The sequence below is a fragment of the Microchirus variegatus genome (assembly GCF_963457635.1).
Source record: "Microchirus variegatus genome assembly, chromosome: 17".
Lineage (NCBI taxonomy): Eukaryota > Metazoa > Chordata > Actinopteri > Pleuronectiformes > Soleidae > Microchirus > Microchirus variegatus.
In genome coordinates, this window is record NC_139818.1 from 19,028,526 (window position 1) to 19,045,445 (window position 16,920).

Genomic DNA, 16,920 nt, shown 5'->3' on the forward strand with positions numbered 1-16,920 from the left:
ATAATTTGGTTTTGTTGTCTTGTATAAAATACCTAAGAGGGTTACTTGAGTAAAAGCACAAGAAAATGACTCTGATAGAAGTTGAAGTAATTTTTTTCTAACATTACTTAAGTAAAAGTCTTAAAGTACATGTACATTTACTGCACTTAAGTATCAAAAGTCAATTTCTGATATAAGTTTGAAAAGCAAAAGTATTATCTATGCTAATCGATGAATGGCAAAACTATAGTGTAAAGCAGCTGAGGCTGTGTAATCTGTATTTATTTATTTCAAACACTGTACACAAGAATTACATTTGTTTATATTTGGCATATGAAGAAACACCATCATGTATGAGGTAATGTACTTTTATTTTGAAGACAGTCTGGTTTCATTTCTGGTCAGACTCTGGTTGTGTTTGCTGACTTGACCTAATTCATTGTTAGTCATACATGGATAAACAATTTAAAAAAGGAAAAAACATCCAATTCGTCACAATGTATGACCATTACACCATTGTTACATAGTAAAATAGATCTGGGTATATTATTTAATCTGAAGCAGTCACAGATGAGAAATATATTCTAAATCCTAGATGTTTACAACAGGAAATAATATGATCTGATTTAGGCAGAGGTCAAGTTTTAATGAAGTGCAATACGACATATTTCCACATTTCCCAAAGGAAGTGTCATGATTTAAATTTTCATAGGCCATTAAACATATCAGTTTGCAGAAATGTACATATCAAGTGTTAATGACGCCGCAAACATCTCAACCTTTAACTCGCTTCATAGAGTAAATAATATATTATATACACACTACAGTATCAGCTCACTGAATCGACATCAGCCGTCTGTATGGGAAATGTCTGGTCAGCTGACGTAGGTCTGATGGACGGGCGTGTGGACAGGATGTCTTTATTGCTGGAGCGATGGTCAATAAACAAGCTAGGCTGGTGCTTTCTGACTCCGCTCTACGGCCATCCTCTCCAGGCGCTCGGTGTAGAAACCATTGAAATCCAGTCTGTGAAGTGACAAATTGTTTTAATTTTTAACCTAACACATCAAATGTGTCCAAGTGCAATTTCATCAAATCATATTTTAGCTCTGATTTGGGCCTCCACAAAGAAACAAAATTCAGACACTAAAGTTGCAGTTTCAAATTCATTAAATGAATCAGCTAAAAATATCATTTTGATCATCTAAAGAAAAGACCAACTAACTCGTTAGTAGCTGCTAAAATCTTTAATCTCTCTGTTACAGAGTGGATGCTCTTCCCTCATAAAAGATCTTTGTGCAAACACTAATATAAGACTTCATCTGATTCCAATTTAAGGTTGCTTTGTTATTAAGTTACTCACTGAATCAACATTAATTAGTGACAGTTGATATCATCTGTTATGGCGCCGATTGGTGGTATCACGCTTGAAAACTTCACTATGAAAATGAAAGCGGTGATACCGAGCCTGGATCTGCACCCGGACGCAGATCACTAAGGTCTTTTTTTGCTGCGGTTTTACCTGTAGATGATGCTGATCATGCTGTGCTCGCAGTCGTTGGTGCTGTAGATGCTCAGCTTGTCCAGCAGGTCCAGCAGCAGCATGCTGAAGTTGCTGTCAAACTTGCTGATGGTGGCTTCGAATCCTGCGTCTGACTGGAGGGCGTCCACATGCTCGGCTAAAAGCTGTAACGGAACACAAACAAATAATGTTCCAGTGTATTCAGCAAGAATTCAGTGACCCCCCCCCCCCCCTTTTTTCTTTTAATCTAAACCCACCTTTGTGGTTAGCCTCTTCTTCTCTGCCTCCTCCGCCTGTTCACTTTGAGTAGGAGGCCCATCCATCGTTCCTTGCTCCAGAGAGAGGCGTTCTAACCTCATGCTCTGAGTAAACCGCTACAACAGTCAAAACAAAACGCCGTAAGCTATCCTTTTTACATTTTCTGGTTTTATAATAAAACATTTTGAGCTTCTTTTGTCTTCACCATCAGATGAACAAACCTGCATGCAGTTTGTGTACATGACGCAGACAGACATGAGTTTGGAGAAGATCTTGAGAAGCTCCGGGTTGGTCAGCATGCAGTCTTTCAGGCAGTTGTCCAGGAAGCTGGTGTGATGGCAGAGCACATCGTCAATGTTTGACGCCTGTAGAAGAAGAAGAAGAAGAAGAAAGTGTCCGGTCATCAAACCATCAACTCAATAGCAATGTGATGTGATCAGCATTCACTCACTGTTTTCAAGTTGGTCTCCATGACGTGCCAGGTAGGCTCCATCACCTCAAACATCATGTAGTACTGGATGTTCTGCACAAAGTTCAGCATCCGCTGTCGAAGGGCAAACGCAGCCGAAAACCTGCGTACAGATAGAATGTGCAAACTGAGTGTGTAGAGGACATTTCACTGCTCACATAAATGTTAATTAAAATCTTTATCAGCTCACCATTTGGCGGAATTTAAGGAGTACAGCTTGAAATCCTTGTTGCTGATCCACACGTTGCACAACACCCTCTCCACGTGTTTGCAATAGAACATGTGTCTGAATAACATTTGGTACCTCGTCAGCGCTTTCCTAAAAACACAAATGTAACGTTTTTATGTCAACGCATCCCATGTGAGGGCAAACACCAACAACTAATGAATATCCGGTGTATCCAAAGCTTTCTTATCTCTGGCATGTGATGATGTGGAACCATTACTGATATTTATCAGGGAGCAACACTTTGGATTCACCACTGACTGGTAATAACCAATTGGGAAATAAATGTAGGTCAAAGAAAAGGATATTAGTGTATTGCATTCTGTGCAGCTCTTTGTCTCTAAAACGCTTAACAAATCCAGGCAGTTCATGACCTGTTGATGATGAGCGAGAGCGGCCACTTGACAATGTAGTCGAAGGAGAAGGCCTCCAGTCCGCTGAGGGCCACGTCGGCCGAGTCCGCGTTGATGATGGCCTTTTCTTGCTTGGTCTCGATGGCCAGGACTCGCAGCAGCTGAGTGATGACGTCATGAGGCATCAAGTCGATCTGTGGAAAAAGATTAGGACGACATTCATAGGCACAACTAATACACAATGTCACGAGATAAGCCTGTGACCAAAGAAAGACAAATAGACTGCATTAGTGATGGCGTAATGAATGAACTGACCTGACTTGACATTTTAAGAGTGATGTATTACCTACTTTCGAGTTTTACTAATTGTTTATGATCCCTGTTGTCCGTGCATAGAAACTACCAGATAACCTAAACACGTTCCCACCCACCTTAAGGTCGTCTTTAAAGGGATCCGTGTTAGCCGTGCTCATTCTCAGTGCAAGCTCCAGCAGGGCTTCGAGTCTGGGAGGAACAATGTCGTCCACTGGCTTCTTGAGCTCTTCCTCGGTCAGGTCCATGAAGTGCACAAAGAAATCGCCCTTGTCCATCAAAAAGTAGTGCTTGATGGATCTGGGTTAAGGTGACACAGGAAGTTGTAGTTTTAATCACAAAGCGAATAATAAGATAAATGTAGCCAACAATGTTATTTATTTTTATCCATATGATGGAGGAAACCTCACCAGAGCAAACGCTTCCCTTCAGGACATTACCTTTCTTATTTCTCCGCCAGAAATAAATAAATAAATAAATGATGAGTAATAAATCGATGCCATTAATTGTTTACCTCAGACGAGAAACCAGCTCCTTCTCTTCCATGAGGAAGTCCAGCAGGACCTTGCTGGCGTAGTTGTAAGCTTTCTCGATCTGCTCCACGTAGGCCCTCTCCTTCAGGGTGTACAGCACCTCCTTAGCGTCGGGACACGTGACATCACGGCCACACTCTCGCACCACATTGAGATATTTTCCTAAAACGTACATCAAAGAAAAAGAAATTATGTTCTGTTTTTCCATGCGAGAAGACTCTTGAGAGAGTGTTGTGCATGTGTTTTTGTTTACCCGTGCTCAATATTTTGTCTGCCATTTTCTGTAGAAAGGAGGGAATGCGATGCTGTACTATGGTGTATCTCTGATCCCAGTACTTGTCGTTATAGTCCTCCTGAATCTTCTCTTTCTGCAGCTCATGCTCTTCCACCATGAACTCACTGCGAGGAGAAAGAGTGTGGACAATATAGGCATTTCATTTAATGTAAACAAAATGCAAATCCTATTATTTACCCTTTATTCTGAGAGCAGCTGTTACCTATAAGGGTCCTTGATTATGCCCCTGTAGATCCACTTCTCCAGTATTTCAAAGTAAGGGACGCTGGCTGCCTTTGTGAGGTAGAGACACAGTTCTTGAGCCTGGCTGTCTCCGGTGAAGTTGAAAGTTCGATCATGGAGGAGACTCAGTGTGGACCCACCCATACACTCTCCTTTATCCAGCGAGGATGCTGTGAAAATAGAAGAATAGGGTGATTTAATTTCTTCTTTTGGGCATGTCATTTGTTTTATAAATCTAAATGTGAGCATTGTGTGCATATTACAAATGTGAATGTATTTGCTGTACAACAGCTGCAGTACATCTGCCAATGCTACACTTCTCTGTGTAAACCTAGTTCATGCTGCCCTCTAGTGGTTGAAATAAGCAACTGCAACTCATTTCAAAATCTGGCCTTCTTAGGGACACCAGGTCCACCAACGTCAGGCCAAAACTGTCTAGAAAATGTTAGTGCTCGTGTTCAGCCTCGTACCGATAGACGCCAGTATCTCCATGGTCCTCATGGTCGGCTGTATATAGAACCAGAGTTTTTGCAGGGAGAGCAAGCCCTGCCGCTGGAGGTGCTCCAGCTGAGTGACCAGGATCAGGTACTCCTTCATCAGGGTCCTCATCGCAGCCGTCAGGGCGTGGTTCACCTGACCGTACTCAAAGGATGATTTCTCTTCAATGAAACTAAAGGAAAAACACAAGGTAACCAGTTTTTCTTTCATCACAGTAACATACTTTATATAATATTTTTTACACACTAACCGTGTTATCGTGGAGTAATATGATGCAACTGGTAATATTCTGTTGACCAGCTCTTTGATAGACATGTCCAGTGTTGAATCGACAATGAAGGATCGGTTCTGTCTCCCCAGCACAGGCTGAGCTGTGATGTCTCGCCCATCCACTCCAATCAGGACAAACAGCAGATCCTCCACCACAGCTTGTTCTTGGGCAGTCATCGGCAGCGTACCTGAAGACAAATGACGCCATTCTCAACACCAGCAACGACAGAGATACTTGCACGGGGGAGGTTTGCTAAACTATTCATATGTGAAATCTTAGTTGATAAACCCCAACTAATGTGTGGTAATGAAACTAAATAGCTGTGAAAGTCTGAGTTAACGAAGCAGAGGTAAGTCTGAATGTTGGTAAAACCTCTCACCGATGGCCACAGATGGATCTCCTGCAGGGGTGGGATTGGTGATGAAGTCTCCAAGGAGAGCTGGACGCTCATACACCCAGTTAGGGAACACTGGAATTGGCTGGGTGGGGTTCTTCTTGTTGTGCTTGTCCCTCAACATCTTCCGTGTGACTTCAGCAGGCTGAAAATGAGACACGTGAATTATAATCTGTGGTAACTGACTCCACTATCACCCACTTCACCTGTAAAACTGTAGGGTGACATGTCAAGTCACCCTACATTTCACAGACCTCTATAACAACTTCTAGGTCATTGTTTTGTTGCCTAGAACCTATTTAAAGACTTAACCTTCAGACCCACTGGATACGAATAAGACCTGCTCACCAGAGGAGCACTGGAGCTCGCCGTCACGTTACCAAGCTTCTTTCGCAGCTCCTCCAGTTCCTGCATTGATATCTTGGTGCTTGTCTGAGGCAGCGTGTAACTGGTAGTTGTAGTTGAACTTGTGTTTGCTGATGACTCCGCTCTCTCTTTGGCATTCTGCTGCAGACACTGGAGCATCTGTAAAATCAAAGGGTGAAATAAATGACTGTTATTGCCAAGAAATAACAGGTAAAAAAAAAACCACATCATTAATAGTTTTTGAATATTTTATTACCTCTTTATCCTCACAGAATTTGGAGAGTAGATAGACCAAAGGGTCAAGGTTGCGAACATTTTTGGACTTAAGCTCCTCATACTTTCTCAAGAAATCCTCCGGAGTTTGAGAGAACTCTGCCAATTTGACCTGGAGAGAAAAGACGGCAACACATATTACTCATGTTCTTAATTATTTTACAACAATTTTCACATTATACTGAGGTATACTGATAGTGAATTACCCACCTTGGCACTATGAGCAGAGACTGTCGTGGTGACATAGGGAGTCCTGTGCTTCTGCAGCAAGTCTATGTAACCCTCGGCACCATCACCTCCTCGGACATGAAGTAGGCTGAGTAACTCGTTCACGTCATGGTGGATCTTGTATTCACTCATGGCTCAAGCAGCTGAAATGACGTCACATTTATTTGAACCAAAGTTGAATGGTGCTACCCAGTTGTATTTAAACAATACATGATGATAATACATTTAACTGATTAGATCTGGACCCTCATCAGAAAGGCACTATAAATTAAAATTAAAGGGCAGATTTTAATGACATTTGGGGATGGGGATGTTGCCCAGGGAACATACTGAATTCAGGAAGACCAGGTCTGATATTTCTGACTGAATCTCTATTAAAACAAATATTACACACACAGTGTTGCAACCATCACAATGTAGTAGTCTGTTTACCAAACACACATCACCTGCAGATAGCTTGCATTATGGAGAATTGCTAATAACCCTTAACGGTTTACATCAACACTGCTACTTCTGGTCCCTCCAAACATATTAAGACTTGATAAGGTTTGTGTGTGCATTGACTTAGTGGTTGTATTGTATTCATGTGCCAGCTCATAGTGATGCACTTATGCTCATTTCACGCTTTGTCTAGTTAGCCTGCTACTGGACAAAATCAACTTTAGTGAAAGAGCCAGAGGGATGCTAACTGGTAGCTAGCTAACTCAGAATGTATCGTTCTCGTTTATACAGCTAAAATAATTCAAGTCGCAGTAATTACAGCCGTTATTACGGGTCAAACGCAGGTGTTAACACTGTACCTGTCAGCCGTGACCCAAACACAACATCAGCGGACTGGAGCAGCAGAGAAACCTGTGCGAGGCAACACAACGCGCCCACAACTAGTCAAATTTTTCTTCTTCAGCTATTGTTCTATCACTGTTCTGTCTGCAGCAACAGCGCCCCTACACGTCAAACATGGCGCTGCAACTTCTGTGAACTTCAGAATTGTATTATTTTATTGCAAAATTGTATTACAAAGTGCTGAGAAACAGCCATATATAAAGCCATTTAATAAAATGCAAAAAAAATCCAGCAATACAGTTAGAAATTAAATAAAATATATGCATTTCCACAGTGTGTGACAATTGTGGCAGATGTGTGATATTATTATTTAATAACTTAAAATAAATGTCGGACATGTACAGGATAACACTATGAATATATATATATATATATATATATATATATATATATATATACACATGTATTTATTTTTAATAAAGATTGAGAAAAAATATAGTGTAACCGAAAACGATACAATGTAAAATTAACAAATAGACAACATAACTTAGTCAAGACAATTTTATTTATATTGCCCAACATGACAAACACAAGAGCAAAATAAAATAATGCATGTGTACAAATAGAACAAGTTAAAATTAGCAGATACAAGCAAGTAAAGGATTACATTGCAACAAAAAATAAAATGTATTTATAATATTTAAAATGAAGCACAAATCGTGAAAATTAAATGTATAATAAAACTACATAATAAGGTTTAAACCAAAACAACATCCGCAATGTTTGTAAACAACCAAGAGCCAAGCAAATATGGTATTTTATTTTGGAAAAACCAAGACACAGCGGAAGTAAACAATAATCACGTTACAACCCGGAAGTGTTGCATTTCTGTGATAAACGTTTGAATAGACAAGAAAGACCAATTTCTCGTAAGAAGAGACCGTAAAACGCGATGCTGCTAACATCATAAAGGTTGTGATATTCATATTTTTGTCTTAATACTCGGCGCTGGAGGCAGAGGCGACCGAGTGTGAGCAGCAACGCCCTGATGCCAGCCTCCCAGTCGGAGAAAAATAAGCTCGCTGTGTTTACAACTCGGTGGAGAGCGAGGGGCTGTTTCCCCGCAGTGTGTCGTTAGCTTAACCGTGCGGCTGCGAGTGTTTTACAGGCGAAGAAAAAAAAACATGGCTGAACTGCACGTCGTGGAACCGAGCGGTACTGGCACCATAGAGCAGCCCGAGTCGCACCGTGATGTTCGCGGCACCGTGCGCCTGGCTTCGCCTACTCTCATGGTTCCTCCGCGGAGCAGCCAGCTCAGTCCGGGCGCGGTGTCGAGTGGCGGCAGCGGTGGAGGTGGAGGACGCTCTGTGTTCGGGTTCCCGGCGAAGAACAACCTCGGCTCGCCGTCCGAGTCGGGAGACAAACCCGGTTCACGCTGGGTCCGACTCAACGTCGGTGGGACCTACTTCATCACGACCAAACAGACGTTGTGCCGGGACCCGAAATCCTTCCTGTTCAGACTGTGTCAAGAAGACCCAGACCTGGACTCTGACAAAGTGAGTCTAGTACGATTTGGTAAACTAATTTCGATATTTGTATGGAAAACATATTAAGAGCACGATAATACGATTTTACACCACACGATTCAGTCCGGTCTGAACATATTCTATACTAATTTGACCCCTGCAGAGTTGATAGAGTTGTTATAACCCAAATTTGATGCAATCAAATCTAAAAACATGAATAGTCTGCAACAGGCACTGATTACAATTTTAAATGACGAATCTATTGATAACTTAGGAAAATATTAAATGAATCATGTCACATTGCCTGTTTTTATATGCAATATTTGTAAAGTGGATTATGTACATAATTTCATAGATGGCACTTTAGATGGTACACTGCTCTTGAGTCTAAGACCACATGTTTCCATGGGATTAAAGGGTATAATGTATAGTGTCATTTACATAATGAGATATATACATTGACTGTGGAAATAATGAAGATTAATGCAGCAAACTTGATGAGACAATGTTTAGGATGTACATAAGTCGATTTGAACGAAATTCACTATAGCAATCATTCTTACATGGCAGCTTGTGGCACCATCTTGGATTATGTTGGTAAATATTTGTTGTGTTCCCTACAGGATGAAACTGGAGCCTACCTGATTGATAGGGATCCCACATACTTTGGCCCCATCCTGAATTACCTACGACACGGAAAACTAATCATGGATAAAAATCTGGCCGAGGAAGGTAAAGCGTTGTTGTACTCTGCCTCTTCCAATTTGACGATCGAACGGATGCATTTTTAATAGTAGCGTAACCAAACCGTAGAATCTGATTGTTGTTCTCTTTTGTAGGAGTCCTCGAAGAAGCCGAGTTCTACAACATCGCGTCACTGGTGAGGCTGGTCAAAGAGAGGATACGGGACAACGAGAACCGGACGTCTCAGGTACACAAAACCTAAGTTTAACCTCTTCAAGTGCAAATATACCCAAAATAGTATTTGTATTTTTTCAAGAAAATTGGAAACGGGTTATTCTTTTAGTTACAAACTCTTATTTTTTTGTGTGTGTGTGTGTGGTCTGCCCAGGGCCCTGTGAAGCATGTGTATCGTGTACTGCAGTGCCAAGAGGAGGAGCTCACACAGATGGTCTCAACTATGTCTGACGGTTGGAAGTTTGAGCAGGTGCAAAGAATTCTGCGTTTTTTCCTCTGTCTTCATATTTTAGTTCTTGCTTTGGTTGCTTCCAAAGCAGCTGTTATATATTCAAGTTTAGAGACGGGGCCTAAGAAGAGAATGTACTTCTATGAGATGCAGAGGCATGTGTTTTTTTTTCTTCTGTGTCCATAGGAACAATTATCAAATACTCAGATTTTCACATTGCCAATTTAACAGCCCAAAACCCAAAGATGTACATTTTACTTCCACGTTTAAAGGAACTTTACTATTAGTAACATCATTTTGATTCATAACAGCAGCTATCGCCAATTGATTATACGCATTTCAGTTTAAAAATCTACTCAGATTTTAATCCTTTTGCCTTTTTTCTGTGCACATCCTCAGCTTATAAGCATCGGCTCCTCATATAACTATGGCAACGAAGACCAAGCAGAGTTTTTATGTGTAGTTTCCCGGGAACTCAACAACTCCACCAACGGCATCGTCATCGAGCCCACTGAGAAGGCTAAGGTGAGCGACCTACGTTATGTGTAGACATGCAGTTGTATCTGGTGGTCAGGATCCCTGGACCTCCATAACACTGTGAGATTATTGACAGAACAAGAAAATGGCAAGGACCTCTTTTTGCTACTGAACTGCTATAATCATGATAACAGAAGACAAAGTCATATTGCTCGCCGTTTGAGTCATCAAATGTTGTGTTGTGTTGGTGTAGCCTTGAGCATATGAAAGTGAAGTGAACGGTGAGTCATCACATTTGAGAAGCGTCAACTGGAATCTCTTTGTGTCACGAACAACCCGAACGTTGATCTGATCACATTAGCGTCGAGCTGCTCCAAAAATGGAAAAATAAAAACATTAGTCGGCATCTTCAGGTGGATCGTTTTTTTTTTTTTAATGAATGATTTATGTCTGTCTCCCTGTGTCTTCACAGATCCTCCAGGAGCGAGGCTCGCGGATGTGAAGAGCGAACAACATTTTATCAACAAAAAACAAAACAACGACGTGAACGTATTCTCCATGAGTTTACCCCCCCCGCCTTCCCCTCGCCTTTACTTCTGTGCCATCACTAAAACCTTCACCATGATCATCCTCCCCTCCTCTGGTGCCTTTCCTCAGTGGGGGCTCCACAACGCCTCACCTTTTCATTTCCTCCCTATTTTGATGGTCGGCGACGCAGGCTACGGTGCTGATCGTAGCCTCTTGTTGTTGTGAGTGGATTGGACGCCCCGGCACAGAGCTGCTGTACCATCATCTTCACCCATCGACATTTCTATCATCGTAACTACGTGTGGCTCTGTGGACTGCGCAGAAACCTCCTCAGGACTTCTCACAGGACATAAAGGAATGAGCTGAGCCTCCCTCCCTCTCTTTACACTGAATCTGTTAATGGAGCGAACATCGATGCCCACTTGTCTCCGTCTCGTCTCCTTCGCTGATGTCTGAGGCAAGTCACGGCACAAACAGACCAAGCCTCGGGGAAACAGGGGTGGAGGGTTACACACCAAGCAGTTGCAGGCAGTACGACGCAGAGTAAAAATTGCTCTGTTTAAGCCGGTGTGTGCTGTCTGTGGCATTTCCTCGACTCCTGTAGACGACTTAAACAAGTGATCGATTTTCAACTAACAGAATCCTCTGCTTTGTTTTGGAACACCGGCGGCACTGCTGGAGAGAATCTTGGCACTCACTCCTCCTGTTTGCTCGTCTTCTGGCTCAATTTGGTTTGCTCCCACTAGGAGGAAAGATTTTTGGGATATTTAAGTGCGAAACAAAACCAAGACTCAAAAAAAAAAAAAGACTTATCTATGTACAATTTGTCAAGGCATGTGAGGAATCTATATAACTCTATATAGGCTACATGATGAAATTATATGAAAATTTGAATGCAAATGATGTACTTATTGAGTTCTGTATCATAGTTGTCATATATTTACATATACCGCCGGTTCAGTTTATTTAAAAGATGGAGAAAATATCAGTTTTCGTACCTTGGGGCCGACATGGGTGTGAGTGTGCGTATGCAGTGCCTCTCTGCTTTCTGACTGAAATATCACACGTTTGTTTCAGCTGCACGTTTTCCGTAGTGCTCCTCAAAAAAAAAAAAAAAGGTGTTACCAAGTTTTCTCGTAACGCTCCGACTTTTAATCTCGTGCATATCTTAAAATTGTAATTGGGGGGGGCAAAGGAAAAGTACTTGGTGGCATTGCCATTTGTCCACACAAGTGTGGTATCGACGCTGGGGGGGGGGGGATTGGACTGTCAGTATGCTGCCTCAAAAACCCTGAAGCACCCTTCTCTCCCTGGCCTTGTGCTTTTCTCACTCTCATATCCAGTCACTTTGCAGCTGCTTCTGTTGCCGCCGCTCCTCGACTCGACTCAACTCGACGCCCTAATGACTGTGTTACCTTACATTGTGCAGCACTTGTAGCAGCTCTTGAAAAAAAAAAAAAAGGAATCGTGCTCCTCATGCTTCAAACCCCAAGACACCAGCACAGAGTCACAAAGACATTATCACAGAAATGTTCCTTAGTGTCGACGAACCTGCCGGGTGCAGTTGTCTCTGCAGCTGTCCGAGCTTCTGAGAGGAGCCTTTTATTGCAGACGTCGCCGTAGACGCGCTCATCCCGGTCGCCGTTATCCAAAAACGCATCGAGTCGGTAGCAACTGGACTGGCTTACACCTCTCATTCAAGAGGCCTCTTCGGTTTTTGAAAGTTTGCAGTGAAACCCGTGAATCCCAAACCTGGAGCAGCTCAACAACTGTCATTATTTAAGGTGTTGTATGACGTGTTTTCAGTGCCAGCACATGGGCGCTAACTTGGCTCAACAATTGTGGGTAACACTTTAGATTAGGGAACACGTATTCACCATTATCTATGTTATCTATTACTAACATGCGTAGTGTGTAGCATACTAGCCCTTTATTAGTAAATATTAAGCACGTAAAAACACCTTTATGTAATTCTTGTCGTAATAGAGGTAGAATAAGGTGTTAATACGTGCGTAATGATTACTAATAAAGGGCTAGTATGCGACTTATATATGTTAGTAAGCACCTAGTTAATGGTGAATATGTGTTAATCTAAGGTGTTACCCAATTGTGTGTTTCTCTTTAAAAAAAATAGACTTGTTATTAAGTTGCTATGTGATAGTCCTGTTTTAAAGACACGTGACAACATTGGAGCTACACTGCTAATGCGGTATAGTAGCCTGGTTTAGCCCTGCCCACTATCACCGGGCTGAATATATATACAAATAGAATCAAAACAAACTGATTTATTAGCAATGATTTCATTTCGTAATTGCATTATCATCAATATTTTCTCTTATTGTTTTCATTTTTGTTTTTCAGAGTGTGGGTTGGAGTACGCAACTGATGGCATCTCCTTGTTTACTTCAATTCAATCAGCGGATAAACAAAATAATCGTACACTTTAACATAGTTTAGGTTGTAGAGAGTCATAAGATCTGTGTTCTATATTTTCAAACCTATAAAGAAGCAAATGATCATATTTGAAAAAGCTATTTGATAAAAAACAAAAAATATATATATATAGTATAAATAAATGTATGTGATGTTACTGGTGTGAGAGCAGCCCTGTTACATGAGCAACTTAATGCAACATTTTGAGCCGTGTTTACACATCGCGGAAGGAAAAAAAATCAAATTTTTATGTGAGCGACGCCACCTGTCGCTGGTATTGGTCACTTTGATCCGCTGCCCTTTGTATAAATATTTGATGCAGTTATGTTTAGCATGAAAAATAATGCATATATTGTTGGGGGGGGGGGGGGGTGGAAATGTACCTTTGCTGTCGTGAAGCTCCCAGACTGTTCAGTCAGGCCTCAAAGCTCAAACGTTGATGTAAATTCTTGTTATTATTATTATTATTATTATTATTATGTTTGTTTTATTTTCCATGTTAACTGTGTGCCGTGCAGTTTTATATTCTTGCTGCTGAAAATGCCCAAATCTATCAGCGAGGAGCGATTTTCCCTCCCTCGCCGTTCCCCTGGGACGTTTGCAGAGCACCGTCGGTGTCGTTTTCCTTCGTCTGTGTCCAGTGTTGTGCCTTTTTGACCTGTGTTGTGCACAGTTGTTGCCCCCTCTTACCACAAGGTGCCTCTCGTACCTTTTAAAAAAAAAATACAGTATAGGCACCTAAAAAAGTATAATGCAGACTTTAGCTTGGTTTCTGTTGTTAGTGTTTTAGAGAGAGGCAAGGCCAAACAAATACACTATACCCCATCACCCCACCCCACCCCGCTGCCATCGTTTTATTATACACAACTGCAGAATGAAAATGAATAACCACTGCTTTATCCGTGCCATTGCATTGAGCTAAATCCACCCACACTCCCTTTACACTCCTGTGGATCCAAACTGTCTGTGCTGATTCCTAATGTGTTTACAGCACTTCTAAATGGGAGGGAAGCAGGGTCGATCAGTCCAAGCAAACCCCCCCCGCCCCCTTCCTCCTCCTCTGCTTTTATCTTAGTAAAACTCCAGCAGTGCACTTGTTATCAGAAATCAATTGAACTATGAACTATTAACCGTTATTTTGGGTTCATCTTTTCCTTGGATTGCATGCCGAAAGCCATCTTTACCGATCCCTGATTTTTTTTTTTTTTAAATGTGTGTGTGTAATCGACCTTTAAAGCACTTATACTGTACCTGTCACCTTTGTGAACACCGTGTGATATCTACCTTTTTGGTTGCATGGTTCAGTGGTTCCCAACCCGCCAGAAGACAAATGTTAATACTTTGATTCTGTGGAGGGATTATCATTTCTCATAACTGCTTCTTGTAAGTGAGGCTCTGAAGAATGATGTAAGAAAGTGTTGGCAATACCCGAGTCAATGAGGTTAACAAGGTAAAAATGAGAGAACGGGATTATTTGAATTGTGTCGTGATCTCGTGTGTTTATTTCCTTTTCTGCTTTTGATTATCTGTGCAGTAATGCTAATTTGCAGATGACAGCGTCAGTATTTCACCAGATGGTTTCACTTCTTCAGGATTTCAATGGAACAAATTGGAAAAAACGCACCACACCACCCCCCACCCCCCCTCCCTTTGAACTGGTCGTACGTGGAAACTGTGTAACGCCAAAAACGGTTGGGTACCACTGGCATAGCTAAACCTTTCTGTGTGAGTATTGTAATTTTTTTTTTTTTTTTTTTTTTAACAAACAAAAAAATAACTTTTATACTTTGACCTGCACTAGCTAATCTACAAATAATGTGCAATGTTAACAAATCTGCAAAAAAAAAGAAGCATATATATAGATATATATAGATATAAATATATATGAAAACATGAGAGCATGCATTGTTCCAGAGATTATGATGTTTTGTACTGGGTTTTGTGTCTGACCTCTGTGTTAGTGCAAAGTGTATGTGATGCATGGTGAGGTTGGGGGGGAGCAGAGGGAAGGCCTGTGTGGGTCTGCGCGGTCTTCAGTCGGTCTACGGCCAAAAACGTATTCTCGATACCCCAACGTGTTTACGTTTTCCTTGTTGTTGTTTTTTTTTTTGTATCTTTCACACGTCAGTATATAAACTAAACGGCACTAGACAAACTATAGCTCGCTTCAAACACACAAATTAACCGATCAGTTGATCAGACCCGATCCTCGCCCCCGTTCCGTGTTTTCTAGAGCGTCGACGTGACCCACTGGACAAAACACACACACATGGAAAAAACAAAAAATACTTTTTTGAATTCATGGGTCCATTTTTTTCCCCAGTTAACCTGTAAACACCTGCATGCTTTTGTGGGACATGCACACATGTACACTCATTTAGATGTACTGAATAACGTCACATATTAACAATTACTTTGTGTTCGTTTATCAACAGTATTGATGTCAAATGTGAATATTGTCAATGGAGACTGTGGAGAAATGTTTGGAAGCTGACAAAAAAAAACAAAAAAAATATTTTTTTTTGTCTTGATTGTTTCACTTTTATTTATTTTGTATTTTTTGAATTTTGTCTACCAATGTTGTTTCTTTACATGTAACAATTTTAACAAAACCCAGTCTGGTTTTTAATCATAAAATGTGTCTGTGTTTAAAAAAAAAAAAAAAAAAAAGATGCTTTCTTGTCTATTCTATTTATTGTGTATTTAAAATGAGGAAACAAAGACTTTAAAAGAGGAGGAGATGAAGTACGGAAGATTATCTAAAGCAAGATTTAGCACAACAATCAAACTTGAGGTTCTAAATTTGACTTTAAAAAGAGTCATATTTAACCTTTTCATAAGTAGTTATTTTGTATGGAAGCCTGTTTTTGACACATGGAAAAAAATGTATACCCAACTCTTAATTATCGATTAATTAATGTGTGATCAATGGGGCTCAATAGAAAAGGAGTGTTTTCTCTTTTTACATTGTGCTTTTTCTCTCAGAACAAACATCCAATTTAGGACGTTTATATTATACAAATTAACTTAATCATTAATTAATTTTGTGTGGAAGCCTTTTTCTGCCACATGGAAAAAAACATGTATACCTAAATCTTAATGAATTAATTCATTAATTCATTAATTCATTAATTAAAATTAATTAATTAATGTGTGATCAATGGGGCTCAATACTCAATAGAAAAGGAGTGTTTTCTTCTTTTACGTTGTGCTTTTTCTCTGCTAACAAACATCCACTTTAGGACACTTATATTATACAAATGAATTAATTAATGAATTCATTTTATATGGAAGCCTGTTTGTGACACATGGAAAAAACATGTATACTTACTCTTAATTAATTAATGTGTGAGCGATGGGGCTCAATACTCAATAGAAAAAGAGTGTTATTCTTTTACTTTTTGCTTTTTCTCTCCTAACAAACATCCATTTTAGGACATTTATATTAAACATTAATTAGTTAATTAATTAATTAATTAGGTATGGAAGCTTGTTTCTGCCACATGGAAAAAAACATGTATACCTAACTCTTAATTAATTAATTAATGTGTGATCAATGAGTGTTTTCTTTTTTTACTTTGCACTTTTTCTCTCCTAACAAACATCCATTTTAGGACGTTTATATTATACAAATTAATTAATTAATTAATTAATTAATTAATTAATTGATTAATTAGAGGAAAGGGCATGAGCCTCAGATCCATCTCAAATATTTCGAAGACAGAGACAGCATGCAAGATGTCAGAGTTAGTGATGGCAACGTAAGAAAGACAAATCACACGAGAGCGTGTAAAACAGGTCTTTCGACGTCTTTACCCTTTAGTCTG

The 16,920-nt window shown here is 40.4% G+C and overlaps 2 protein-coding genes across 2 annotated transcripts; one reads left to right on the forward strand and one right to left on the reverse strand.

Annotated features, from left to right (window-relative positions):
* Positions 1-341: 341 nt before the first annotated feature.
* On the reverse strand, positions 342-7,112 carry tubgcp2 (tubulin gamma complex component 2). The gene is made up of 18 exons (XM_083903954.1): positions 7,000-7,112; positions 6,182-6,342; positions 5,955-6,083; positions 5,681-5,857; positions 5,318-5,477; positions 4,918-5,125; positions 4,640-4,839; positions 4,150-4,339; positions 3,906-4,051; positions 3,634-3,814; positions 3,239-3,419; positions 2,829-3,001; positions 2,419-2,547; positions 2,211-2,331; positions 1,981-2,124; positions 1,759-1,875; positions 1,502-1,665; positions 342-1,005 (listed from the first exon to the last, which is right to left on the reverse strand). Exons 2-18 carry the CDS (start codon positions 6,329-6,331, stop codon positions 930-932), a joined length of 2,646 nt encoding a protein of 881 aa, XP_083760080.1. The 5' UTR covers positions 6,332-6,342; positions 7,000-7,112; the 3' UTR covers positions 342-929.
* An 847-nt stretch (positions 7,113-7,959) lies between these two features.
* On the forward strand, positions 7,960-10,816 carry kctd2 (potassium channel tetramerization domain containing 2). The gene is made up of 6 exons (XM_083904284.1): positions 7,960-8,538; positions 9,132-9,240; positions 9,348-9,439; positions 9,581-9,676; positions 10,055-10,180; positions 10,605-10,816. The coding sequence occupies exons 1-6, from the start codon at positions 8,167-8,169 to the stop codon at positions 10,632-10,634; spliced, it is 825 nt and encodes a 274-aa protein (XP_083760410.1). The 5' UTR covers positions 7,960-8,166; the 3' UTR covers positions 10,635-10,816.
* Positions 10,817-16,920: the final 6,104 nt, after the last annotated feature.

What these genes read in the sequence shown, in the direction of transcription:
- tubgcp2 (XM_083903954.1), bottom strand. Translation starts at nt 6,331, where the DNA reads ATGAGTGAATACAAGATCCACCATGACGTGAACGAGTTACTCAGCCTA. An exon ending in TATTACTCCACGATAACACG is followed by an intron (nt 4,840 to 4,917) that starts GTTAGTGTGTAA and finishes TTTTTCCTTTAG; the next exon opens with TTTCATTGAAGAGAAATCAT. An exon ending in GGAGATACTGGCGTCTATCG is followed by an intron (nt 4,340 to 4,639) that starts GTACGAGGCTGA and finishes CTATTTTCACAG; the next exon opens with CATCCTCGCTGGATAAAGGA.
- kctd2 (XM_083904284.1), top strand. Translation starts at nt 8,167, where the DNA reads ATGGCTGAACTGCACGTCGTGGAACCGAGCGGTACTGGCACCATAGAG. An exon ending in TAAAAATCTGGCCGAGGAAG is followed by an intron (nt 9,241 to 9,347) that starts GTAAAGCGTTGT and finishes TCTCTTTTGTAG; the next exon opens with GAGTCCTCGAAGAAGCCGAG. An exon ending in ACGGTTGGAAGTTTGAGCAG is followed by an intron (nt 9,677 to 10,054) that starts GTGCAAAGAATT and finishes GCACATCCTCAG; the next exon opens with CTTATAAGCATCGGCTCCTC.